Source organism: Pseudorca crassidens, chromosome 1 (genome assembly GCF_039906515.1).
Source record: "Pseudorca crassidens isolate mPseCra1 chromosome 1, mPseCra1.hap1, whole genome shotgun sequence".
NCBI classification, from domain to species: domain Eukaryota; kingdom Metazoa; phylum Chordata; class Mammalia; order Artiodactyla; family Delphinidae; genus Pseudorca; species Pseudorca crassidens.
In genome coordinates, this window is record NC_090296.1 from 149,252,201 (window position 1) to 149,278,339 (window position 26,139).

At 53.8% G+C, this 26,139-nt stretch overlaps 1 protein-coding gene across 7 annotated transcripts in view; it reads right to left on the bottom strand.

The window, feature by feature from the left end:
- ARNT2 (aryl hydrocarbon receptor nuclear translocator 2) overlaps nt 1-26,139 on the bottom strand; it is a 199,352-nt gene that overhangs the window by 11,891 nt on the left and 161,322 nt on the right. For all 7 annotated transcript variants that reach the window (XM_067698654.1, XM_067698659.1, XM_067698648.1 and 4 more), the window contains exons 13-17: nt 16,393-16,465; nt 14,981-15,104; nt 9,566-9,665; nt 5,963-6,101; nt 5,095-5,260 (exon numbers count right to left, since the gene is read on the bottom strand). In XM_067698654.1, coding sequence (XP_067554755.1) covers nt 5,095-5,260; nt 5,963-6,101; nt 9,566-9,665; nt 14,981-15,104; nt 16,393-16,465 — 602 coding nt within the window. The remainder of the gene's footprint in view (nt 1-5,094; nt 5,261-5,962; nt 6,102-9,565; nt 9,666-14,980; nt 15,105-16,392; nt 16,466-26,139) is intronic.

Here is a 26,139-nt window from a genome sequence, read left to right on the forward strand (position 1 = left end):
GCCTAAACCCTGGCCCTGACTGACCTGCCTGCAGACACCTGGTGAACAGGGCATGTTCATGGCCCGCCCTCAAGATGTACCCACAAGTTCCTTTCTGGAAAAAGCCCCAGTGTTAACCAACATCCCTGTGTTCCCTTATTGCTCCCAAAGCCATGTATATGGCTGCAAACCACGAGCTAGGTTCTAGCCACGCTCTGTTTCTTGTGTTCTGTGGGCTTCCTGCGCAAGGCCTAGGCTGCTACAGTCCTGGCTGGATGCCTGGGCCACCTGCCAGCCCAGGGGTCCAAATAGAATATATTTTTAGGCTGCTACAATCTGGGCCAACTGGGTGGGCTTTTAAACCCAAAGTCAGAATCTTCAGGAGCTTGTAGATTTCTAGGTTGTAGAGGGAAGGGGATGACAACTTCCTTAAAAGAAAAATTCATTGGCACTCAATGTTATAATCTCACTTTTGCTAACTAACATTTTGGGTGAGATTCATCTGATTTGGAAATTGCTCTAAGAGTCAAGGTTCACTTGAAGTCCAGCTCAGAGGTCCTAAGCGGTTGGGTTTAGCTCAGTGGCTCTCAAGCAGGGGTGATTTTGCTGCAGCTCAGAAGCCCTGCTGGATAAAGACAGCAAAGAGCACCAAAGGGGCAGCTTATCCTCTTACGAGCGCCTCCCAGGTAAAGGCCTCCCTGTGGGTCTGAGCCAAGAGCTGCACCTCACAACAAGGATCACACGCTTCGCACGATTTCTGGTTAAGATCTTTTTTTTTTTTTTACATCTTTACTGGAGCATAATTGTTTTACAATGGTGTGTTAGTTTCTGCTTTATCTGGTTAAGATCTTGTCTTTTCATCACTAACTAGTAAGGGTGGGATGGTCTATAATTCCCTCAAATTATAGAAATTGAAGAATTCCCAGGGCTGAGTTTTGGGGGCAGGAGGTGGGGAGCAAGAGGAACAGGGCGTCTGCAAACATTTCGGGTTATTGCAATCCCCTCTCAGTGCGTATCCTACCCTGCTTCCCTATCGCTAATTATTCATCCTATTTCTCCCTGAAAGAATCTTCGGACATTGCTGGAATGACGTATTCTTTCAATCTTCCTCTCCAAGGTAAATCTGCTAGGCCAGCTGTGACTTGTGCTATGCGGGAATGAGGTATTTTAGCTACCTCTTCCTAAACTGAAAGGCACATGGGGGACACATGAGAAGCAATGGACACGCCTGTGCCAACTTACTACATCAGGAAGCACGGGGTAAGACAGCAATGTAAGTAAGTCCCAGCCCTGAAAAGGCACATATGCAGCCCTCGAGCCAAGTCAGGGAATGAAAGCCTGGCCTGCCGCAGCACCTCTGAACCACTTTCATCGTGCAACCCGTCTGCCTGGCTCCCTGCATTTCTCCTAGAAACATGGTGATATCAACAAGCAGACGCCCGCGGGTAGTTGAAACAGAGGACTAACCAGTTCAGGGATTCGCATCATATAAATCTTTGGCAGTTATCATTTGAATGCCTCCAAACCCTAAATCCACCCTCCTTTGCCCTGCTTTGTGAAATGGGAACTGGACCCTGTAAACATTTCTCCTTTGCTAGCTGGTGCAATGGTAGGCTTTGTCAATAGAGGGAGCTGGAGAGACAGGCCGGGCACAGCAGAGGAAGTGGCTTGTCTTCTGGTTCGGGTGGCTTTTCTGCCCGGCGTGTGTCTACCAGCAGCGTGCAGGAGGCCCAGGGGCACCCACTCTTCAGCAAGCATCCTCAGTCACCCAGAGGGCTGCAGGCCAGCTCCACCCTGCCGGCGCTCTCCATGAAACCTCAGCCACCTGGTGCGGGGGTCCACTGGCTCTGGTCCACCTGCGCCCTCTAGCCAGTGTAGGAGCACAACACTGCCAGGCTGCTTCTGCAGACCTGCTGCAGCCCACAGCCTCTGGCAAGTTTGTTTACCCCCAGTAGCTTGTGTGTCCTGTGGTGGATACACCTTCAACAAGGTAAGGCTTCATGGGGTGTGGTCTTCTCTAGGCTGCCTTGCTTGTAACCCTCAGGCCCAACCAACAGGCCCCGAGGTACAGCTGTCTCACCCACGCCCTGGCGGAGGCCGGGGAAGCCACTCAGATCTGCACCTACGGGGCCAGGGTATGTCCATTGCAAATGTAAGCACCACCAGCTGTTTTAATGGTTTCATATTTATTTAATAATTAATGAAACTGACCTTTTACCGAGATTGCTCTGCTCCCTCCCCACTCCCCCACTCCCATCTGCTCTTCCCTGCAGCCCTCCCCTCCGTGCTCTGGAGCAGCCGTCGTTGTTAATAACACACCCCTCAGACCCTTTCCCTAATCACGCCCCCTCTCTTCTCTGACCATAACGGAAGCTTGCCCCCTCTCCTCCACCAGGACTCCAGACACAAGGATCAGTCTGTACAAGACGTGGCAGTGAAGAGGGTCCGTTCCACCCAGGGACCTACAGGAGGTTCCGGATGCCAAAGGGCCTGGAGAAGTGTGACCCAGCTGGAGTCCCACCAGGGGTCAGGTCCCCCTGCCCTTGAAGCCCTCTGGGGCAGAAGCTGCTTGTTTTACCCACACTCCACAGATCCCGTGGTCCGTGCGCTCTCCAGGCCACATCCACACCATGGTCCTCCACCCTGCTGTGAACTCTGACCCCTCTGCCTGGGCCTCCCCCGCCTGCACTGGGAGCTGTCCTCCAGGAGCCTTGCATCACAGATGACTCTGGCGCCCACCCCGCTGAAGGTCCTCCTCCCTACCTCCAGCCTGAGCCTCCCGCCTCCTCAGCTTCCTGTCCCCACCTCATCGCTCCACCTGAGCTGGCTTCCAAACACACGCCAACTGTGTCCTTTCCCACTCGAACTGCTTCTGTGAGGTTAACAAACAAGGTATTGACGGTAAGGCCCCAAGAAACTCCGCAGTCCTTATTTTCTCTATTTTAGTCTCTTCCATGCACTCATTGAAAGGGTTCCAGCCCCTTTCTCATTAGTATAAATCAGGACACATCCAATTCCCGCGTTAATTCTAAGATACCCTGAACGATGGCTTAGAGAGAACGGCCAGGATAGGGTAGTGATGGGAGCACAGACTCAGATGGCACTACCTGGCTCCACAGGCATGATGCTACCACTGACCAGCCGTGAGGCCTTGGGTAAGTTATCTGACCTCACTGTGCCTCAGTTTGCGTATCTGTGCAATGGGAATAATCATAGTTTCTCCCTCATAGGGCTACCATGAGCTTTAAGTGAACTCAAATGTGTAAAGTGCTGGGCACGTAGTAAGCATCTGGTAAGAGTTAGCTACTGTCATAACTATTATTGTTATCATCCGAGTGTGAGATAGCTGGACGGCAGCTGTAAAAATGGTTGCCGAGCCTGGACCCCGTTTGTGTGATCCTGTTCTTGGTCTTCAGGTTGTACGGTGGCCTCAGCCCCACGCTTTGTCCTTTCTGTCTTCCATCTCCATTTGCACTTCAGGGCCTAGCATTTGCTAAGTGGAGACCAGACAGATTCACAGAGCTAAAGGCCCTAGTCGTTGGGGCAGCAGGTGGCTTCCCCTCCTTTCTTGCTAGAGCCACACTGAGGTGCTTCTACGGGGTGAGTGCCAGGTCTCCTCTGAGCCTCTCCTCACCCTCCTGCCTTCAGTAGGCCTCGGCCGCTGCACCTCCAGCACTGGCCTGCCGTCTCTCTGTTCCCATCAGTCTCCCCTGCCTCCGTGTCTGCACTGCTGGTCGGAACCGAGTCTCCTTCCCTGTGTTTCCAGGGCTCAGCCCAGGGCCTGGCACTCAGGAGGGCCTGGCACTCAGGAGGGCCTGGTGAGTAGGTCAGTGCCAGGTGGGCCCTGTGCTTCCAGGAAGGACTAGGTGCCTGCATGCCAAGTGTGCCACGGCCGCCCGCCTTCAGGATGAGACTGGGGCTGGGGGAGGGTGGGCGGTCTCACCGTATCCCGGTGAGGGAGCCGGATGCAGAGACCGCAGGGAGGCGGGACTGCTCCTGGGAACCAGAGGCTTCCACCCTCAGGGGGGATCTAGGTTGAGGGCCTGGCTGACTTGAAAGCAATTGCCTCAGGGCTTCTCCTTCCTGAAATAGGGCTCTGTGCTTCTAAATGCACCCACTAATCTAGCAAGAATATTTAAAGGCTGAACGTGAGAACCTGCTACAAGGAAATGGGATTCACGCTGAGGGGACAGCTGAGTCCAAGGGGGAGCCACAGATAAGGAGTCGGGAAGTGCTGGGCCCCGAGACCTCGAGACCTCGAGACCTCGGGATGAGGGGGCCGAAGTGCTGCTATTAGTGGTGGGGACGGAGAGGGCGTGCGAGCAGCTGCTAGGAACAAGGCGCTGCTCTTTCCTAAGGCTGACACGGCTTAAGGGGAAGCCTGCAACTCAAATGGAGATTCAGATGTTTGGGCGCTGCTTCGTGCTCCCTCCCCGAGCATGCTGTTGGCTGTCTCTCTCTGGGGACAGCACTGCGGGGAGATGGGCACCAGCTCAGGCTTCTTGCCAGCCCCACGGTCCCTTCTGAGCCCCTGCCATGTGACATGGAACCCGGACCCTGGCAGACACGCTGAGGGGGTCCATTAAATACCTGCAGGGTGAGCAGCGGTAAGGGCTCCTGGGAAGGGCACCGCAGGAAGTGGTTACTTAACCCTTTATGGCCTGAGGTTGTGCAAACAAAGCTAGGCGAGATGTTCTTGCGTGGGATAGGATCCCTCTTTTAATATTAAAAAGTGAACTTTACGGTGTTTATTACTTACACAATTGGTCATCCCTATAACCTATACTTCTCTAGTTTTTTGAAATAAGACTATAGGGTTTTTGACTTGGGCGACCTAAAAGTCCTTGCCAAGGGCCATAAAGGGTTAAAATAGCATTCAGATGACATCAGCGCAAGGGAGTAGAGTCCCAGAGCCTCCACAAAGCCGAGGTCTAGGCAGCCAGTCTCTTAGGGACACGACTGGCCTCCAGATAGCCAGAGAGAAGAGGCGCTTGGAACTCTCCAGACCTGGTACCAGGATTCTGGGAGCCTGGGGCTCAGACCCCCAAACTCAGAATGTTCAGAAAGCATCTTTGCTGACACTCCCAGGCATTCTTTCCCTCCTTCCCCACCTACCGAACCCTGGAGTCCTGTTGGCAAGACTGGAGTAGGCGTTCCCGCTGGGCGAGGAGGTGGCTGGACTGGAGAGAGGACTGTAGGAGGAGGGGTCGGCCGGGTAGGTGTGGCTCGTTCCAATCCCAAAGGGAGAAGACTGAGTCTTGCTGGACTGGGAGGGGATCGGCTGCAATCGGGATGAAGCACAGAGATGGAGAGCATCAGCAGCAGGTGTCCCCGGTCCACGGCCTGGGCTGGTCACTGCCACCCACAGCGGCAGTCCCGCCCTGGGCCGATAGTGGCTCCAAAGGCCCTCCTGGGCCTGCTGGGCACAAGGCCTGGAATCAGGCCACTGTGTGCCGGCCCAGGAACCACAGCACTGGGGCCCTGGATCTTTGGGGCAGGTCTGGTTGACATTCATGCCCAGGGCTACAAGGATCTAGGCCCTCTGCCTTCTGCTTATGGGACCTTGGCAAGGACTCCCTTGGCCCAGAGGACAGCCGTCCTCACAGCGACCACACGGAGCTGCGTGTGTCCCAGCGCTGATGTTCTCACGCACTCCTGGGCCAGGGAAATGCAGGTCCCGAGTGGTGAGGGGCTTGCTCCTGACTGAGGACCTCTGTGCGCCCACCCCTCCCTCAGGTTCCCCAGGACTTCCCCGAGACTGCCGGGAGAAAAGGCTGCTGAAAGCGGACTCGGTACCATTGCTGGGGACCCAGTTCTCAAAGTACCCTTAGGGTGGCCAGTGCTCCTGGGAGCCCGGCTGCATTTGGGGTGGTCAGCTGCAGCTCAGAATGCCGCCCCTTCTCAGAGCTGGGATGCAAAGCACAGCCCAGGTGCTCTGCACCCTCTGGGCACCGGGGGGCAGTGCCCTCACCGACACCCATACCTGTCCGGGAAAGGGTGGCCGGCTACCCGCCCACGCCACCTGGCTCTGGTTTAGCTGCCGGGAGATCTGGGACATGTTCTGGCTCGTCGAGGAAGAGGACTGGATGTCGTTCACGCCAGGCACGTGCACCACCGAAGAACTGCAAGGGAAGCAAACGCATTCGTCCCGGGGAGACGCCCCAGCTCCACGCGCCCTGTCCTGGGCCACCTCTCCCGGAGCGCACCGCTCTCTCCCACCGGAGCTGTGCACCACTGGATCGAAGGCCCTCAGGGGGAGCCCCCGGTCTTCCTTCTCTCCCCCGGGGCTCCCTCAACCCACCACTGCTGCCTCTTTTTCCCCACAGGGTCTCCCCCTCACTCTCCTCTACGAAGCCCCAATCCCACCCCTCTGTGTCTCTTGCTTTCAACGGATGATTTCCAGAAGAGAGCAGCTTCTTGGAATAAAAATGAGTCTTGGTGTTAACTTGCTCTCTGTGCTCTGGTTAATTTCTTCCTTTGGGGCACCTATAAAGCTTAAGGATTCAGGAAATAGGCCACAGGCTTTCAGAGAAAAGAGCCTGTCAGTGGAAGCCTGCTGGGTGGGGCCTGGACCTGCCCGCCCCCATCCCAGTGCAAACTGCTGTTTACCTCTTTTGACCCTTCAGTGAATCTTCAGTTGAATCCAACGAGTCCTTAGTAGACACCTGCTGTGTGTGCCACCCGTGCTCCCTGCCTGTCCTCCCGCAGGCTCAGTCCCTGACCGCTGTCTCTGCTCCTAGGCCTGCGCTGGCTGCACTGCTAGGCACGGCTTCTGTGAGATTTTCCCAGTTCCGCCAGTTATACAACAAGCTCATTACAGATAAAGGAGACCGGGGAAGACTTGCGTTTCATTTCAGGCTCTTCCTCCTGCCTCCCCAGGGCCAGCTCCGCACAGGCAGAGTGCTGGGTGCCCATGAGCGAATCACGTGGGAGGAAGGGGGCTAATCACGGAAGGCCTGGGTGGAGGTGGGTTTTCAGCCAGGTTGTAAAGAATGGAAGGTTATAGACCAGTAAAGAAGACCGGGTACCGTCTCACCAATTGTATTACAATATGTTTTCCATGCTATCCGGTCCCTCTTAAAATAAGGAGAACTCAAAGATGACAAGACATTCCTGCACTAACCACGATCAAGGGGCACTTCATTCCCATCCTCCTGAGAGCACTTCCTCACTTAACACAGGATTCCTTTCCCATTCTCCCTCCTGATGAATGTGTGAGCTCAGAGGGCCTTTTCTGATCACTGTTCTCTGGGGCAGGGTGGCCCTCGGTGCCCTCCCAGCACTGATTGGAGAGCTGGCAGTAGCCCTGTGGGTCCAGGGAAAGGTGCCCCGGCTAACGTACGCACAGGGCCCACGGGACCACAGCAGGACTTGGGCTGGGGACGTACTTAGGGATGTGCCGCCACAGCTGTGCCGTTCTGCTGGGGGCCCAGGGTCATTCATCCCATAGCCCTTCCCACTCAAACCAGCTCAGGCCCTGCAGATTTACAGGAAACTGCCCATCCCACAGGCGTTCTTTAATTATTATTATTATTTATAAATTTATTTGATTGATTTATTTTTTATTTTTGGTTGCGTTGGGTCTTTGTTGCTGCATGAGGGCTTCTCATTGCAGTGACTTCTCTTGTTGCAGAGCACAGGCTCTAGATCGTGGGCTCAGTAGTTGTGACGCACGGGCTCAGTTGCTCCACGGCATGTGGGATCTTCCCAGCCCAGGGCTCGAACTCATGTCGCCTGCACTGGCAGGCGGATTCCTAACCACTGCGCCACCAGGGAAGCCCTCTTTAATTAATCCATCCATTCATTCTATAGACCAGTATCTAGTGAGTGCCTCCCCAGTGCCAGGCTCCACATGGGGGCTGGCGTCCCCCCCGGATTCCTTCCTTACACAGCCGTCCAGACACCAGCCTGCCTTCCCTTCTGGTAACTGCCCTCCACCCCGTCCCGCTCTTTTGTTTCTGTGATGACAGTCCACACAGGCACAGCACCTCCAGCTGGACCGTCTCACTCCTCCACTGCGCCCCCCACACCCCTGCCACCCTGAACTTTCTCCAGGACTCCGCTTCCTCAAGTGCCTCTTCTCCCACAAGTCATCAGTGATGGAGTCCGAACTCCCGGGCGTGGTATTCGAGGCCTCCGAGGTCTCGTTCCGTTTCTCCCAGACTCGAGGCCTCCCCATCTCTCCTGATCCCCGGTGGCTGGGTGCCCGCCCTGGCAGCAGGTGGCCACCTGACTTTTGCTTCTGGGCGGCCCTCCCGCCCCCTGCCACGCTGCCTCGGGCTGTCCCTCCTCACCTCTGGCCTCTGCTCCGTCCCTGCTGCCCTCTGTGCAGACGGCAGGGGGTTGCAGGGGAGCAGCAAGTGTTATGAGGACTCGGTGAACACGGGCCTAGGCTGGCACACAGCCTGGCACGGAACTACAAGTGGTCACTGTGTGCTGAGTGCACGAGTGACACAGCAGCAGGGCAGAAGTCTGGAGCCTCGGCCAGCGCTCAGCAGAGCGGGGTGACCGGCAGTGATGACGGCTCAGGAGCAGCTCACTGCGGGTTGTCGTCTTGTCCTCCTGTCCCCAGACCAGAGAGTCGCTGCCTGTTCAGAGACTCAGAACAGGTTGCAATCCAGCGAGGCCCAGCTGCACGGCTGGTCAGAGTCACTCCAAGATCTCAGAGGCTGCTGTTCCAGGGCACAGCTGCCGAGCTGCCTGCTGCTTCCCCAGGAGGTCTGTCCACGGACCAGCGTGGAAGCACGAGCCTCATCCCCTTAGAGAGGGCAGCCCCGGCCCGGACCTCTCCCTGGGGTGGCTGGTCCCACCTGCCCAGTCCTGCTCCCTGCCTGCATCTTATCTGAAAACTCAGCTCCGGCCAAGTCAGCCAGAGGCTGGGCTGAGGAGCCCCATCCTCCTGGGCACGCATTTGAGATGCTTCGTCCAGTGAGTCTGTGGGCATCTGATGCTCAGCTGAGTACCCCCACACCCTCCCTGAACGCTGCGGGTCTCTCCTCTAGCCACTCTCCCCAGCCTGTGCTCCTGTTTCCCCAGCAGGCAGTGGAGCCAGGCCTTCCCTCTGGTGGTGCTGTCATGGTGGTGTTGTCACAGCTTCCTCTGTGACCTACAAGAGGTCCCTGATGCTAAGAACCAAGACATCCTGCTGGTACCTCCCATGAGTGGCCCTTTAGGCTGAGACCCCAGGCATGACGGGCCAAGTTGTCCTCTCCCCCTTGGAGTTGGCCATGGCCTCAGAACCTGCTGCCTTGTCAGGTGTCCCCAGCTCTGCCCCATCTGGGTCCTGGCTAGAGGCCACCCCACTCCCTTCTCCCCGGCAGGCACCGCTACACAACGCAGTGGCTGGCACCTTTCACATCTGATAGAGTTACCTGACACCATCACTTACGGTGACTCACCTAGGGCTCACAGGGCAGAACCGGAGCCACCGGACTCCTGAGCCTGGCCCGGGCATGTGGAGGCGTAAGCACGAAGTGAGGTTTGCAGTATTTGTTGCACGCAGAGCCAAGCTCTGAGACCCAGGGCTTCACTGGGTAGGGGGGCCTCTTCCTCCCCTCTTGCCCCGCTGCCCGCCCCCACCAGGTACCTGAAGGCCTTTCCTGAGTGTCCCGGGGGAAACGGGCTGCCTTGGGAGTAGATCTGCTGAGTTCCTGCTGCAGAAGCCGAGCTCATCATCTTCTTCTCCGCTGGGAAAAGCAGAGCAAGGGTCACATTGGAGGAGTTCCTGCCCAGGGCAGGGAGCCCCGAGCACAGATGCAGGGGTGGCGGGCACAAGCAGGAGGGCACAGGCCCTGGGTGGCCCAGCCCATCCCCATGCGGCCCGCCCCGCCCTGATCTCTGCAGCTGCTCTTGCGGGCCCCCGGCTGTTCCCTGAAGCCTCAGCTGGGCCACAAGCTGTAACGCAGGCTCTTTCTGAGAGTCGGGAAGATGAAAAGAACTAAAGAGGGTTCTTCCTCACACAGTATTTTACGGAGTTCTTCTCACCTGGGGTGGGTATGATGCCTCTCATTTTTTTTTTTTTTAAGATTTTTTTGATGTGGACCATTTTCTTAAAAAAGTCCTTATTGAATTTGTTACAATATCGCTTCTGTGTTATGTTTTGGTTTCTTGGCCACAAGGCATGTGGGATCTTTTTATTATTATTATATGTTTGTGCTTTTTTTGGGGGGGGCTGCACTGGGTCTTCATTGCTGTACATGGGCTTTCTCTAGTTGCGGCAAGGGGGGGCTACTCTTCGTTGCGGTGCGCGGGCTTGTCATTGCGGTGGCTTCTCTTGTTGCAGAGCACAGGCTCTAGAGCGCAGGCTCAGTTGTTCCACAGCATGTGGGATCTTCCCGGCCCAGGGATCGAACCAGTGTCCCCTGAACTGGCAGGCGGATTCTTAACCACTGGACCACAAGGGAAGTCTGCCATGTGGGATCTTAGCTCCTCGACCAGGGATCGAACCTGCACCCCCTGCACTGGGAGGCGAAGACCTAACCACTGGACCGCTAAGGAATTCCCAATACCTCTCATTTTATGCGTGAGAAGGTGCAGAGCCATGATTAAGAGGACAGGCTCTAACATCCAGCTCTGCCCTATTTATCTGGGGTGTGGCCTTGGACATGTTATTTAACCTCCTCCTGTCTCCGTTTCCCCGAGTGAAAGATGGTGATAATAATAGCAGCTTCCTCATAGGGCTGTGGTGGGAAGTCAATGCATTAGCATAAGTTAAGGGCTTAGAACAGGGGCCAGTATCAGAGCCAACAGCATTTAAATGTTTGCTATCACTTGCTAGTGTGGAAACTGAGGCTCAGCTTGTCCAAGCTCACGAGCCAGTGAAGGAGGACTCAGGGCTTGAATCCAAGTCCAGCACTCCTCCCACTGGCCCAGAACCCTGACTGACCCCGCTGCCCTAACCCATCAGGTGCTCCAGCTAACCTGAAGCAGCCCCGACCTGCGTTCCTTCCCCTTCCACGAGGGTTTCTTTGAGAGGCCAAGCTCCTCATACAAGTGAGAACGCTCAGGCCCATCCAAGATGCGTAATAGTGGATGCTTCTCTGCCACCGTGGAGCGCTAGGTAGGAAGCTCAGCTCAGCAGTCTCTCCCACAGAGAGAGGCTGAAGAAACGGGCTCAAATCCCAGCTGGGCTGTGAGATCTTAACACGAGGAAGAGGGCGGTAGTTTGAGAAATAGGAGTGGGAACGGGAGCCTTCTCACTCCCTCTGGTAATTGAGGGGTCCAGGGCTCTCCGAAGCACCCTCCCAATTTCCCTAGAACCTCAAAATCCCTACGCATCTTATTCCTATAGACCCTAACATCCCTGCTTGCAACAAGATCTTGGAATAAAGGATATAAAGGCAATTATTTTGCGCCTGGACAGACCCCACGTCTGCACCTGTCTCTGGTTGCTGGTGGGGGGATGGGCAGAGCGGGTGGATCCTCCAATGAGTGAGCGTGAGAAGTGATGGACGCTCGGGCTCACAGGCTTGGGGCCCAGAGAGCTGGCTTCAGGGGCCACGTGACAAATCGCCCACACGAGTCAACAAACCTCTGTGACGTTTTGAGAAACCGGAGGCACTGAGCAGTTTTCCTGGTCCCTTTTCTTTTGCTGCAGTGACGGGGTGCTCACTGGGAAATCCTTACAGGATGGAAAGAGATCAGACTCAGGTGTGTATTGCTAACCCGATCATAAGGCCTTGAATCTTGGAAAGAAAGAGATGAGGCTAAAAGCTGCATGAGTTAGGAAGACTTCTGGACTTCTCTTGACTATAAACAAGCCACTTTTTCTCATGTATTTAAGGTTTTTTGGTGGTTGGTTAAATAAGAAACATTGTTTTTCTAAATGCTCCAGGACATCTGTGGGGTACAAAATTACATCTATCTATCTATCACTTAATATATATACACATAAAATTATTCAATATTCCATATCTTTATTATTTTGATCTCCATGATTTGCTAGAGATGAAGAAAGGCATATTGAAATCTTCTGCTGTCATCTGGCTTTGTCAGGATCTCTTGTGTTTCAAACTATTTTTGGATTTCATATTTCATTGTTCATGACATTTATATCTTCATTTTAGGTTCCATCTTTTTTTTTTTTTTTTTTTTTTTGCGGTACGCGGGCCTCTCACTGTTGTGGCCTCTCCCGTTGCGGAGCAACAGGCTCCGGATGCGCAGGCTCAGCGGCCATGACTCACGGGCCCAGCCGCTCCGCGGCATGTGGGATCTTCCCGGACCGGGGCACAAACCCGTGTCCCCTGCATCGGCAGGCGGACTGTCAACCACTGCGTCACCAGGGAAGCCCTAGGTTCCATCTTTTACCTGTATACAATAGGCTTCTTTCTCTGCTTTCCTCCTTGGTTTTGGAGAGCATCATCACCACCCGCTCTTTCCGGTTCCATACTTTCATTTCATCTTGTTTTGGTTATATCACATTTTGGCACCATACTATTCAAGAATTATCCGTCAGAAGCCCTTGAGCATCAACTTATTTCATTACTCGTGCTATTCATATTTTCTTGCTCTCTCTCTTTATTTTTCTCCTGAGTGTTTTGCAAGTTGCTAAAAATTTCCTTGTCTTTTCTTGGAAGTGGTTTGGAGGCGAGACCTCTTTCCTTCCATCTTTTTTTTTTTTCCCATCCATTAGCGGTTATGTTTAAACATACTTGAAGTTATATGTCAGAGATAAAATAGTATAGACTGATGAGAAATGTCTGTTTCTAGTCCCCTGATCCAAAGTACGTATCTTTGCTGAATTGACTCTGGTTTTTATTTTTAAATATCTTTTTTATCTTCTAACAATGTTATATTAATTCCAGGTGTCACTAGTTTCACTTTTTCATCGCTACTTCTTTTCCAACCTATCACTTCCATTCTTGTGTTCCATATTTTGATTCATTTCACAAAAAGCACAGTCTTCTGCAAGTAATTTTTTTCCAGGAAGTATAAGTAGATGGTGAATGTCCGAGAAGGTCTTTCTGTTGCTTTTTCATACAGGAAAGCAGCTTGGTTGGTGGGAATACTCTTGGATGACATATTTTCCTTCCCTTCTTTTTCCTTTTCTGTTAATTTTTTTTCTATTTTGTCATCTTTATGGGAAAAGGTCTATGTTTGTATAATATGAAAATTTCAAATGGGTTTCCCAGAAATGCTGTGGGTATCTGACCAAATAGTTCAGGCTTATCTGAGAGGAAGAGGAACTTCTGCTATTGTTTCCTCTTGCTGGACGAAATTACATTTCTCTATAAAAGTCGAGGAAATACCGCTGTGGGCGGGCGGCATATCTGGATGGCCGGTGGGAAGCACCAGAGGGGAGCCTCCCCGTCGTGCTAACAGGTCTGTTCTCTGTTGCTGTTCTCAGCTCAGGCAGCTCCAGCACGCTCCCTACTTTCCTAGCATCTGGCTCACAGCCACGTGGGCACGAGGGCTGGGGTCTTCCACTACAGGTGCTGGCAGCAGGAGGCCTGAGATCTGCTCTCTCCCAGCTGCCCGGGGCCTCTCTGTTCCTCCCCGTGGCCCGTGCTGACCCCAGTTCCTTAGCCCTAGGAGGACGCTCATGGGGGTCCCTTCCCATTACCGCGTTCCCCACGCTTCCATGGCGTGAGTCGGCCGGTTTCTCCCTTCAGCTGATCCCGATTACACTGTATGTCACAGATCACATGAAAATGGAAGCTTTTCCCTGAATTTTGGAACTGACAAAGACATTTCCAAGTTTTATATGTTGCTGATCTTAGCGGCAGTCTGAGTGGGCGAGTGAGGCAGCTGCCCACGTGGCTTCCACGTGACACCTGAACTTTGAACAGCACCATTTTCTTTTTTTAAAAAAATTTCTTATACCTTTTTATTGTTTATTTATTTAGTTTTGGCCGCCCCTCGCAGCATGTGGGATCTTAGCTCCCCGACCAGGGATTGAACCCGAGTCCCCTGCAGTGCAGGCACAGAGTCGTAACCACTGGACCTCCAGCGAAGTCCCAAGAATGGCGCCATTTTCTCTAACTGCAGAGCTAACACAGGTGAGAACCCCAGTGACCACCATGAAGGATGCGCCGTGGAACACCCATACAATGGAACACCACGCAGGCGGTAAATACGATTCAGACCATTTAATAATCTAGAAAGACGTTCATAATAAATTGTCATGTGAAAAAGTAAGCTACCGAACAGCAGGAGCTCGATTTTGTATATAAAAAGATTTCACATGTGCAGAAAAAGACAAAAAGGACGACTTTTAAAAAGTTAAAAAAGATTAAATCTGGGTGGTAGGATACTGGATAATTTTTACTTTCCTCTTTACTGCATATTTTTATTTTAAAATGCGGTCCTCTCTGCATGAGAGATTAAGTTGAGATTCTTTTTTTTAAATAAATTTATTTATTTTTGGCTGCGTTGGGTCTTCGTTGCTGCACGCGGGCTTTCTCTAGTTGTGGCAAGCGGGGGCTACTCTTGGTTGCAGTGCGCTCACTGCGGTGGCTTCTCCTGTTGCAGAGCACGGGCTCTAGGTGCGCAGGCTTCAGTGGTTGTGGCACGTGGGCTCAATAGCTGTGGCTCACGGGCTCTAGAGCGCAGGCTCAGTAGTTGTGGCGCACGGGCTTAGTTGCTCCACAGCATGTGGGATCTTCCCGGACTGGGGCTCAAAACCGTGCCCCCTGTATTGGCAGGCGGATTCTTAACCACTGCACCACCAGGTAAGTCCCAAGATATATTTGTTTTTTATAGGGACATGTCTTTGTCTTCATAAAACTAAATTCTACCATGATTAATAGAGCTCATTTATTCCAATTCCTCAAATTTTGAAGATGAGATGTCAGAGGCTCCAGGTTGGTTGCCCCAGGTAACGGGTAAATGAGAGGCGAGGCCAGGAGTAGAGAGGATCCACTGGAACCCCTGGATTTGGTGCTACTTTTCTACCCTATAGAAGTCGCTGTAAATTCACCCTCAAGGGTGGCTGCCTCCAAATGGCTGGACAGCAACTATAAACCCCACAATCTCACGACCTCAGCATCCTTTGGAAACTTACATGCACTGATTCCTGCAAACATCTCGGCAAACCGCGGATCTCTTTCCTGGGAAAAGATTGAGTCTGCCTTTTCCACAGACTTCCCGGCCTCGTGAACCCCGGCTGGTAGGTTGGAGACAGGAACCTGTTTGCACATGAAAACACAAGAGCATCCTGCGTGTGAGGTGCAGAGCAAACGCTCCCAGAGGTCACCTGTTTGCCTCCACCAGATCCCCCTCCCTCAGAATTGCTGGCGTTTCAGCCTTCGGTGTTGTGTAGGGCAGGAGCTTTTCTGTACAGGAAAGCCAAGAACGGACGGGCGGGGGTGTGAACGAGAGGTCACAGAAAGGTCACTGGAGTCCCACTGATCACTTGGAGAGAGATAAATAAAAATAATCAACCTAGTCTAAATATCGGGAAAAGTGAACATAAAGTTTAATTGGAGAGAGAGGCCAAATACCAACACAAGCTGCGGTTTCTCCCGCAGTGGGGCCTGGGGAGATGGGAGAAGGAAAGGGGACAGGGCAGTGAAGTGGGAGACACAGGCTGTGACCGGACAAGTGTGCTGAGAACAGAGCGGCTCAGACTAAAGGCGGGAGAAGCAGCGAGGAGGCTGCAGGGCTGACACAGTTCAAAGCCGTGCTGGCTTAGGGCTCGGGTTAGGGTTAGGGTTAGGCTTAGGGTTAGGGTTAGTTCCCACACAGCCTCTGCATCTCAGTACCAGTAAGTCCCCTACATACGAACGAGTTCTGTTCCGAGAGCACGTTCTTAAGTCCAATTTGTTTGTAAGTCCAACAAAGTTAGCCTAGGTCCCCAACTAACACAATCGGCTCTATAGTACTGTACTGTAATAGGTTTATCCTACTTTTCACACAAATACTACATAAAAAACAAAACATAAAGAAGACCTTTTTAATCTTACAGTACAGTACCTTGAAAAGTACAGTAGTACCAGCTACATCACTGCTGCTTTTACGCTTGCTTCCGGACATCCTGGGCTTGAAATAAAGATACTGTACTACTGTACTCTCTACAGTACTGTGAAGTACACAAAAGCACAGTCACTTGTAGAGGACGCACGCATGTGACAATGTACGCCAGACACGTGAGCTAACTTCCGTGACTGGACGTGCGAATGCACGTCTTTGAAAGCTCGCAGCTTGAAGGTTCGTATGTAGGGCACTTACTGTGCTGGCTGACCGCGTCTCCTAGCGCTTCCTGTTTTACACTCTTCATGGCTCGGCTCGGCTCTGCATGGAAGAGTCACAGCCGACCCCCCGCCCCACTCCGGGGACCAAAATACTTTTTGCAGGGTGGGTAGAGGGAGAGACAGCACCTCTTGAGCGGAGGGGCTCAAGCTAAGGATGGGATTTAGTCCGCAGTCCTTTGGTTGGAGACAGTTCCAACTGGGAACGCGCTTTCCAGAAATTCACCTGCGGTAAGTCGTAGGATGACAACCCGTCTCTCTGGTGCACCTCCAATTCCGCCTGCTGCTGCTGAAGCTGCCTGGGAAACAAGGAGTCAGCAGTCACGAAGAACAGAAGTGGTGCTGACGGGGCGGAGCCACAACTGTCCCCGCTCCCCAAGGGCACAGACGGCAACGCCCGATGGATCTCTAAGCTGTTCTCAGTTATGACTGATTTCATTATTTTTATGTCCCAAATCAAGACCCCAAGCCTTGTCTTTCAAGTGTAGGCCGCCAATATTTAGGAAATAAGTTTTGATTTATGACTTCATTTTATGCAGGGTAAAAGACACCAACATTAAAAGAGAAAAACATTTAAGGCAAAATTCAGAAAAGCCCAACGATGCTGTTGGCTTCAGCCAATGCTTGTTTCCCTGTAAGCTGGTAGGAGGTGACATCATCCCATCCAAGTCTCACGCTAAATTTTCACAGTGGTTACTTTACCCCACATTAAAATGAAGAGATGGAAGCCAAAAGAGGCCAAGCGGTTGTCCCAGTTGGCTGACCAGCAAGTGGCTGTGACACGACAGAGCCAGGATCTGACCTCACGCGTCTGACCCGGCTTGCTCTGCTCTCTGCACGGTACTGGGCTGCTTGACTTGGGAAACCAAAAGACTGCTTAGAGGGAATGGTTGCTTGACGTCTTAAAGTATGGAAACTGGGTTACTTTCAAGGCACAGTGAGTCCTGCAGCTCAGAGCCTAAAAAAGGGGCAGGATGACCCTTAAACACCAACAAGGATGTCAGACAAAAACTTACTGGCAAATTACTGACAAAAATCAGTCCCCCACCCTTGCCCGTGCATCAATTTAAAGGACATGAACAGACCATTCAAGCATAAACAAATACGTAATATGCAATATGTATACATATAACATGTATATACGTATAACAAGCAAGTAATTAGGGAAATATTTTCACCACTAAAATAAACAAAAAAGTGCAAATTAAAATAACCTCGAAGTATAATTTTTCACCTACTAAGTTAGTAAAAACATGCTTAGTGTGGTGGCTGGGTGTTGAAACCACTCAGCTCACACTCTGTAGGAGAAGCGTGTGTGGACGCAGTCTTCTTGGAAAGCAGTGCGGCGACCACATTAGGAGGTACGGCCAGGGTCACGCCCTTCCCTTCCAGGTGGTCCCCCTGCTGCTGGGGTTTCTGCTAAGGAAATGATTCAGGGGCAGGAAACAAGAGCTATCCACGTAAAGCTGGCTATAATAGGGGAGTGGCTTGGTAAACTACGTATATTAATTTGCTGAGGAAATCCTCCACGGTCACCAGCAGTGGCCACTGTGAAGACCACCTGGAAACACCAGAAGGTGTGATAAGAGTGTGTGGAAAAGTTCAGCACGAAATGTTACGGACGCTATGATTATGGCTATAAACGTTATGTCCTATGTGGGTGAACAAGATTTGGAACATGGAAAAAAATATCTTAAGTGCTTGCATTAATTGGACAGAGTTTCGTTTTCACTATTTCACTATTTTAAGGCAAGAATGATCTTAGGGGGTCCCTTTGTACATCTCTGGACATCAAGCTTTTCTCATCCCTGGCCACGCCCTGGACAGGGAGGTAGCAGGACCCCTGGAGGGACAGCTCACAGATTTCCCCCGCCTTCACTCGGGGTGTGAGGTGCACGGAGAGCTCACTAGACACTCCACGGGGAGGAATGGAGGGGTGGGCTGGTGTGGATCGGCTCAGTCAGGGGAGCAGGTCCCTGCAGAGGGGCCACCGCGAGCTCGCAGTGGGATAACTGCAACCTCAATCAGCAGGATCTGGAGGGCCCCCCTCCGAGGAGCGGTGTAGTTGGGCCAGGGGGAGGGCAAAGACGCCAGCGTCCACTGTGCATCCGCCCCAGTCCTCTGCTACGGCTCTGCGCTCACGCAACTCACGTGAGCCTCACCGCGAGCTAACCCTCGAGGTAGATATTTTAGAAACTCCCTTTACAAGTGGGGAAACTGAGGCCCAGAGAGGCTACCGGGCTGCAGAGACTGGATGGCGCTCTTGGAAGGGGTGATCAAAGAGGGTGTAGGGAAGGGGTTACTTGGCAGGTGTGGGACGGTGGTAAGGGAGACTCGGCTTGGATACTGAAGAACCCCTGGGCTAGCAGCAGTGGGGGGAAGCCCAACTTCCCCCCGGGCTGAAGGGGCAGGGGGAGCCGGCAGGGAGCAGCTGCCTGATGACGGATGCAGCCTCCGCTCGCCTTGGGAGGTGGCCGGCCTCCTCTCACCGCACTGTCTGCAGCCTGTCCCTCCACTGGCCGGACAACTGGAAGCCCTCTCGTTCCTGTCCATAGAGTTCAACGTTGGCCCTTCCCGGGCACATAACAGGGCAGAGTGTGGAAACAAGGTCTCAAAGGGCAAACACGAACGTCAACACAACCGCCAGGCTGGTAGGTGGTGAAGACTGAGAACGAAGAGACTCTCTAACACCAAGTGCGGAAGCACTCCTTTTCCTGACTATTCTCAGCAACTAGGAACGGAATGAACAGAGGGGATCTGGTCCCCAGCTCCCCAGCTAGAGCAGTCCCTAGTACTGATACATCATCTCAGATGGGCCACTGGCCAGTCTCTGCCCGACCGCCACTGTCCTGGGGAGCTTGCTACTCCATTTGTAGACAGAAACGATATAAAAAGTCTGTCCCCAAAACAGCCCAAATCTACCTTCCTACAACTCCCAGTTTGAGTTCCAATTCTGCCCTGGAGAAACACAGAATAACTTGAATTGTGCTTCTCAACTCTTTTTCTCAGCGTTCAGAGATGTACGGTCCGAACACTATTCACTCCTCCAGCCGTGCCTTTCACTTGGTGCCCCTGGCGTGTGTGTCCCCTGTAAGGGAAGACATCCTAGAAAAGGACCCCAGTTGGAGGACCCAGTGAATAGTTTATTTGGAACTAAGCCCGGGGGAGCCACGTCTTCAGTGAAGTGTGCTGAAATATCTACGCCAAGCCCTGTGCCAGGCACTGGAGAGAGAATGATGATTCAGAACCTACGTGGTCTCTGCCCTTGGGCAGCTGACGACCTCCAGAGGAAAACAGACAAGGTGGCAAGCAATTGCGGTATGCTGAGTTAAGGCCACGACACGGGAAGAATGAGGTTCTGTCTGAGCACACAGTATGTCTTCCCACCTTGGTGTGAGAGCCCAGGGAAAAGGTTAACAATAAAACCAGCATCCTGAGACTGCCCACCAGGCAGCCTAAGCCTATGCTTGTAACACCAGGAAACAGGAGCACTAAAAATAATTTTCAAAAAAAGGGATATTTCAAAAACATTTTAAAGAATCGATATAATCATCAATAGAAAAATCACAGCTTTCTATATTTTCTTATTCTTGCTTGACAGTTTTGTTTTCTTTTATTTTGATTTACATCTTGAAGGCACCCTCATCTTTCATTTGCAAGGCCTCTAAAATCTGAGTGTAGTACCCAGAGCCAGTACTTCGCTACTGTTTTCACATCTCTGCAGAAGTCCCATTTTACAGATAAAGAAACTGAGGCTCAGTGACACAGCTCTGCGTGGTGCACACAGGACTCAAAGCCAAGTCTGTCTGGTTGCAGACCCCGCACTCTGTCCCACAGGTGTAACAGGAACCATCATGTCACGCCTCCCATTCCAGAGCTGTGGGCCCCACAAGACAGCACCTTGAGCCACCAGGTGGGAGAGAAAAAAAGACCTGTGCTTTGGGATTTTTGGAGCAGTGAACTCCCCTTCATGGTGGGAATCCGTGGACCACCCTTTCTTCCTTTCACAAGTTTCCCAGGGCCCAACCTTCAACCCACAAGCATTTTTCCAAGAAATAATGACCACTCCTACCTTGTGGCTCAGCCTTGGTGTCCAGTCCAAGCACAGAATCTTGGTGAGTGGGCAGTTGTGCTGCTGTGCCTGGGGCCTGTCCGTGGGGTGAACAGGGCAGAAACCCAGACCTCTCCACTCACCCTGCTGTGTACTCTGGGGCTGGTCTGCGATGCAGGGAAGATGGGCTTCTAATTTGCACAGAAGTGTGGTCAGGGCCTGAGGTGTTACGATGGGAGTTTGTTCTCAGCTCTGTTGCTCTGGGGGCTTTGAGACCACAGAAAGCAACTTTCACCGTAGAAGGAAAATAAAGTCTCGGGCTTGGCTGGCAAATCCCAAGGATGCTAACCTCACTCCCCCTGTGGTCCGGACATCAGATTCTCTGTCCCGGCCTTTGGTTTCCGCTTCCGTAGCCGAGTGCATGGGGAAGAAATGCTGACCTGCAGGCCGCCCCATCCTGAGAAGAAGCCAAAGGAGATTTCTCCGACATTTCACGGCAACGGAATAAAAATAAACCTTGGTGTGCTTGCAAATTCCAGAGAGGGAGACAAACGGCAGCTCGGCTGCAAGCTGGCTGACAGTGCACGGGAGGGACCTGAGGGAACCGGGCTCCCACTGCCCCCGACTGCTGCCCCCTGCCCCCTGTCCATTAGCTGGGGGACTAGAGCTGATGATTAGAAACCATCAAGCCCAGGCTTCCTGTCCGTGTGGCCTCCCTGCACGGGAAGGCGCAGGATGTTGGGCAGATGCTGTCAGTTTATCTCTGACGCTCCCAGAATGGAGGCTTTTACTCAGCCTGAGTAAGTGAGCAACCAGCCATTAGGGGGGCCTCCGGGGGCAGCGTGTGGTCGCACCCCTGGGTGGAACCGGAATCCAGCTTGGAGCCATCTAGGGGCTGGGCAAGCTCAGCTGGCCAGAGCGAGGCGAATAATACCCACCATTGACCGAGCGCCGTCTGCGTGCCCATTGTGAAGGACTCCGGGTGCCTGTCAAGGGCTTTGGAACTGTTCTGATCAGGGACAGGGCGCAGTGTGAGTGTGGCTTTAGAGAGATGGCGTCTGGGGCCGGATGGAAGGCAGGAGGAACCGGTCAGGAAGGAGGACGGATGCTCACCCAGGAGATGGCAAAGGCCTGGATGGGGTCATCGGAGAAGGGGCAGAGGAGGAGAAGGAGGGCCAGAGAGGACCCCAGACGGAACCTGGGGGCCGGTTCTCTGCCAGGTTGTCTGTTGCAGGCGGATGAGAGGGCAGGACCCAAGACAAGTCCCAGGATGGGGCTTGGTGGCTGGGTGTTTTGGCCCCTTCCCCTTCTCTAAGTTCTGCAGAGACCAGGAATAACACCTTCCTTGTAGGTCTTCTTTGCTTCCTTTTACTCCCTGCTCCCACATCCTGCCAACTACCGGCCAGGTGGGCTGGGCCCGAGACAGCCGTCCCTGAAGACGTGGGGTTGGACGGCGGGCCCTGAGACGCCCACTGTGACTACGGGCGCGGTGGAGTTTCAAGGACACACACACACGGGCACAACACGCAGCTGTGGTTATGAAGACCCACAGTGACTTTGCAAGGGGCTGTCGCACAAACAGGGCTCAGACCCAGCAGAGGCAAAGGGCTGCCTTCCGTCCCCGCTGAGGAAAGCACAGCACCTGGGTCGCGCGAATGACTCCTGCTCCGAGACGCCCACGGCTTGTCTACCTGAAACGGTGTCGATCACTAGACCCTAAGACGTGGGCACGTCTCAAAGTTGTGTCACCAGTGTATGAAATGGGAGTCTGTGTTTTCTGGACTTCGCTCCATTTTCCTCCATCAACGTACCAGGAAAATAGGCAAGGGTGACAAAGAGGTCTTCTTTTCGGCAGCTTCAAATGCTGACCATTAACACTACATTTCCCTGGGGAGTTTCTTTCCGATGCTCCTGCCTGAATGCAACTGGGTTTGCAACCACGCCCCCCCCGCCCCCCCCCCCCCACCCCGCCCTGAGCACAGAGCACGTAAGGACCTCTGCATAACGAGTCTGCCTACTGCTGGCGACGTTTAGCCGCAAATGTGAAGCAGGGCGGACAGTTCTCGTGACAGTTGTCACTGCCCTCTACTGTTCACAGTAAACATTTCCTACCATCTTTACCCACTGAAGACCTTTTGGTCCAGCAGACAACAGTTCAGGCCTCTGGTGTGAGGCCATGTGCTGAGGGACATCGTCACCCCATCTAACCTCAGTGAGCTGCCAGGAGCAATCGTCCTGAGAAGAGATGTAGGGACACCCCCGGGGACAGAATGTTCTGTTTTGTCAACGATGTCTGACTTCCAGGAAGTAATCAAAACCTCTGCCTGTGACGGCTTTTAGGAGGAAGGGCTTCTCTTTCCTTCCAGGCTCCGCTGTAGCGCTACCTGCTGGGGATGCTTTCTCGGAGGCCCTGTGTGGAAGCGTGAATTCTCTGTCTCCCCTGTGCCCTCGTGATGGCGTTTTTACCTGTCCCTCCCTCCTGCTGCCTACTTCTCACGCTCTCCACGTGATGGGAGTCTTCCGAGGGGGCGGGATGGTGGTGGTGCAGAGACCAGAACAGAGGCGTCCTGCGTTTACTGGACGCCTGGCACAGTGCTCAGCGACTACCCACTGCGCTGAACTGAGTCGCAACGAGGCACGCGACCGTGACGGCTGAAGCCCGTATTCATGTTAGAAGTGGATGAATGGTGAAAAGGGTAAAACTACCAAAACCCCCGAAAAGGGAGCTTCAGTCTGTTCTTCTGCCCTAGGTCTAGAGGACTCTGCCCGGCCCCCAGCCTGGGACCGTGCTCTCCACTGCAGAGGGAGGCCCGCACTTGAGCAGGTTCAGTGACGGGTGGGCTGTTCCTGCCACACCCTCAGAGGTTCTCTCGCAGCAAGCCACAGACCTCAGGCACTACACACGCGGCGGGCGTGGGGCAGGGAGGCAGGCAGGGATGAATGGAAGAGAAGATGGACAGGATCATAGCAGGAGGCACCTTGCGCTAAGAGCCAGTCAACAGGTGGGCATCAAGAGGGTGGGGGCTTCCCTGGTGGCGCAGCGGTTGAGAGCCCGCCTGCCGATGCAGGGGACACGGGTTCGTGCCCCGGTCCGGGAAGATCCCACATGCCGCGGAGCGGCTGGGCCCGTGAGTCATGGCCGCTGAGCCTGCGCGTCCAGAGCCTGTGCTCTGCAACGGGAGAGGCCACAGCAGTGAGAGGCCCGCGTACCACAAAAAAAAAAAAAGAGAGTGAACGTTCTAGGAGAGTGCCCACGGCTCAGAATGCGTGGCCGGCCTGCCCGTTTCCACGGCTTCGGGCACAGGCAGCTGGCGGGGCTGGAGAGGGGCCGGGACAGGCAGGGGGAGCCTGCAGGTGAGCTGTGGCTTGAACAGATGCCGAGCAGGTCTGTTGCTCTCTCGCTCGCTTCAGCCTCGTCCCCCGGGGCTCCCACTGCCCGTCCCTGGCTCCAGGCCAATGAGCACACCTGTTACCTTCATCCTAGGAGCTCCTGGAGGTCAGGCCTGTGTCATCCCCTCTGTGGAATGAAGAAGGAGCCATGGGATCCTAAGCCCTGCCCGTCTGACTCTTCCTCCTGTTTCTTGAGATTCACCATTTTCCCCAAGGCCAGGGCGGGACATAGGCCTGGCACTAGCGGGTGCCGCTCGGCTCTCTCTCCTGCCCAGGTCGGGGGAAGTGGGAGAAGCAAAATTCCCTCCATTTGACTGAGTTTACCAAGCAGTGACTAGACAAAGTCACTTATTAAAACATAATGGCATTATCTTTTTGCATACCTGGATCTACAGCTATATTTCCCCCTGTTATTCTCACCACCAGCAAAGTCCTGACTAGAATATGGAGGTGTAAGAAGAATCAGCATCAAGTAAGCCGAGGGATAAGATGTAAAGAAAGAGGAGTCGGGACTTCCCTGGTGGTGCAGTGGTTAAGAATCTGCCTGCCAATTCAGGGGAGTTGGGTTCGAGCCCTGGTGCGGGAAGATCCCACATGCCACAGAGCAACGAAGCCCATGCGCCACAACTACTGAGCCTGCGCTCTAGAGCCCGTGAGCCACAACTACTGAGCCCATGCACCACAACTCCAGAGCCTGCACTCTACAGCCCGCGAGCCACAACTACTGAGCCCATGCGCCACAACTCCTGAGCCTGCGCTCTAGAGCCATCGAGCCACAACTACTGAGCCCATGCACCACAACTCCTGAGCCTGTGCTCTAGAGCCCGCGAGCCACAACTACTGAGCCCATGCACCACAACTACTGAACCTGCGCTCTAGAGCCCACGAGCCACAACTACGGAGCCCATGCGCCACAACTACTGAGCCTGCACTCTAGAGCCTGCGAGCCACAACTACTGAAGCCCATGAGCCTAGAGCCTGCGCTCTGCAACAAGGAAAGCCACGACAATGAGAAGCCCGTGCACCGCAATAAAGAGCAGCCCCTGCTCGCCGCAACTAGAGAAAGCCCACGCGTAGCAACAAAGACCCAACGCAGCCCAAAATAAATAAATATATAAATTAATTTATATTAAAATAAAAAAAGGAAAAGACAAAAAGAGGAGTTGGCCAGACAGTCTGGGAAGAATGACCACTGAGAACGAGTTATTGATGGGGTCCCTGGTGGCTGCTGGGAAAGCAAGTTAGCGGAGCTGGGTGCCACAGCCAGGCTCTCGGGGGTCAAGAAGAGATGCATGGTGAGGGGGCTCCAGTACAGACAGGTGGCAGGGCCAGCTGGGAGGAAAGCAAGGAGGATTGGCAAGACAGGGTTTTTCCAAGATCAGGAAGCCACGTGGCTAGGTGAGGGCCTGGGAGGGAGGCTGTGGCGGGACTGGACGAGAACCCAGGGGCCACGGGACACAGAGGATGCACTGGGAGCTAGAAAGCAAATGGAGGGCTTGGCCCTGGAGGGAGAAGCCAGCAGAGCAGGAGTGGAGGGGATGGAGACAGACCCGCACATGAACGCGGAGGGCCCTGGCTTCTCTGTTCGCTGGAAGGCAACACGATGTGCGCAGGGTTCGAAGGAAGCGCGCACTTAGCGGATCTAGGGCAGCCCGTAGAGAACAAGCCAAGAAACCCGAGCAGCCGCGGCAGGTGGCAGAGGGGTTGCCGCCACCTCCAGAGCATTGGTGCTGACTGCTGCAGACCCCACCGCCCAGGGCTGCTACTCCACCTCCAGAGCATCGGTGCTGACTGCTGCAGACCCCACCGCCCAGGGCTGCTACTCCGCCAGGGCGATTCACACACACCGTCTATGCGCAGGATCCGAGGCTGGGGGGGGGTGTTCTGTTATTCTCCCCATTTTACAGATGAGCAACTGAGGCTTCAGAAGAGCAGGTGACTTGCCCAGGTGGGAGCTGGGATTGAAACCCAGGTCACCTGTCCTCTGAGGGATCTTGTGTGGACCCACCTGTCAAGCTCTGTGCCTTGTGGCCCAGGAGCTGGGCCAAAGCCGAGACACTGAGGGTGCTGCCTGGAAAGGAGGCTGCTTTGTGGGACGCAGATGGGAACCCCCAAACCCAGGGAGCTGGGATATGGCAACGGAGAGCCCTGAGGGAGGCCAGGAGGTCACAGTGAGTGCCCGGAGGCATCAGTGCCCGGGGGGGCTGTTAGCAGATGAGGATGGGAGGTGGCCAGGGTGGGAACAGACTCCACGGACTCAGTGTCGGACCTGGGAAAGTGGAGGACGGCAGTGCACTGACCGGTACGGGGAGCCACGGTGACAGTTTCACCAGTCAGCTCATCGCATGCCCCTGAAGGCTGCCATTCCTGCCATACACCTCAACATCATTTTGCCTTTGTTCCTGTTGGTTCTCTGGACTTCTATTTCCTCGAGAGGAAGTCCGGAGAGGAGGCATGACCCGCCTGTATCTAGGAGCCAGACCTCATCTAATCCTCACGGGAACCTGAGAGGGAGGTGTTATCACCCCTTGC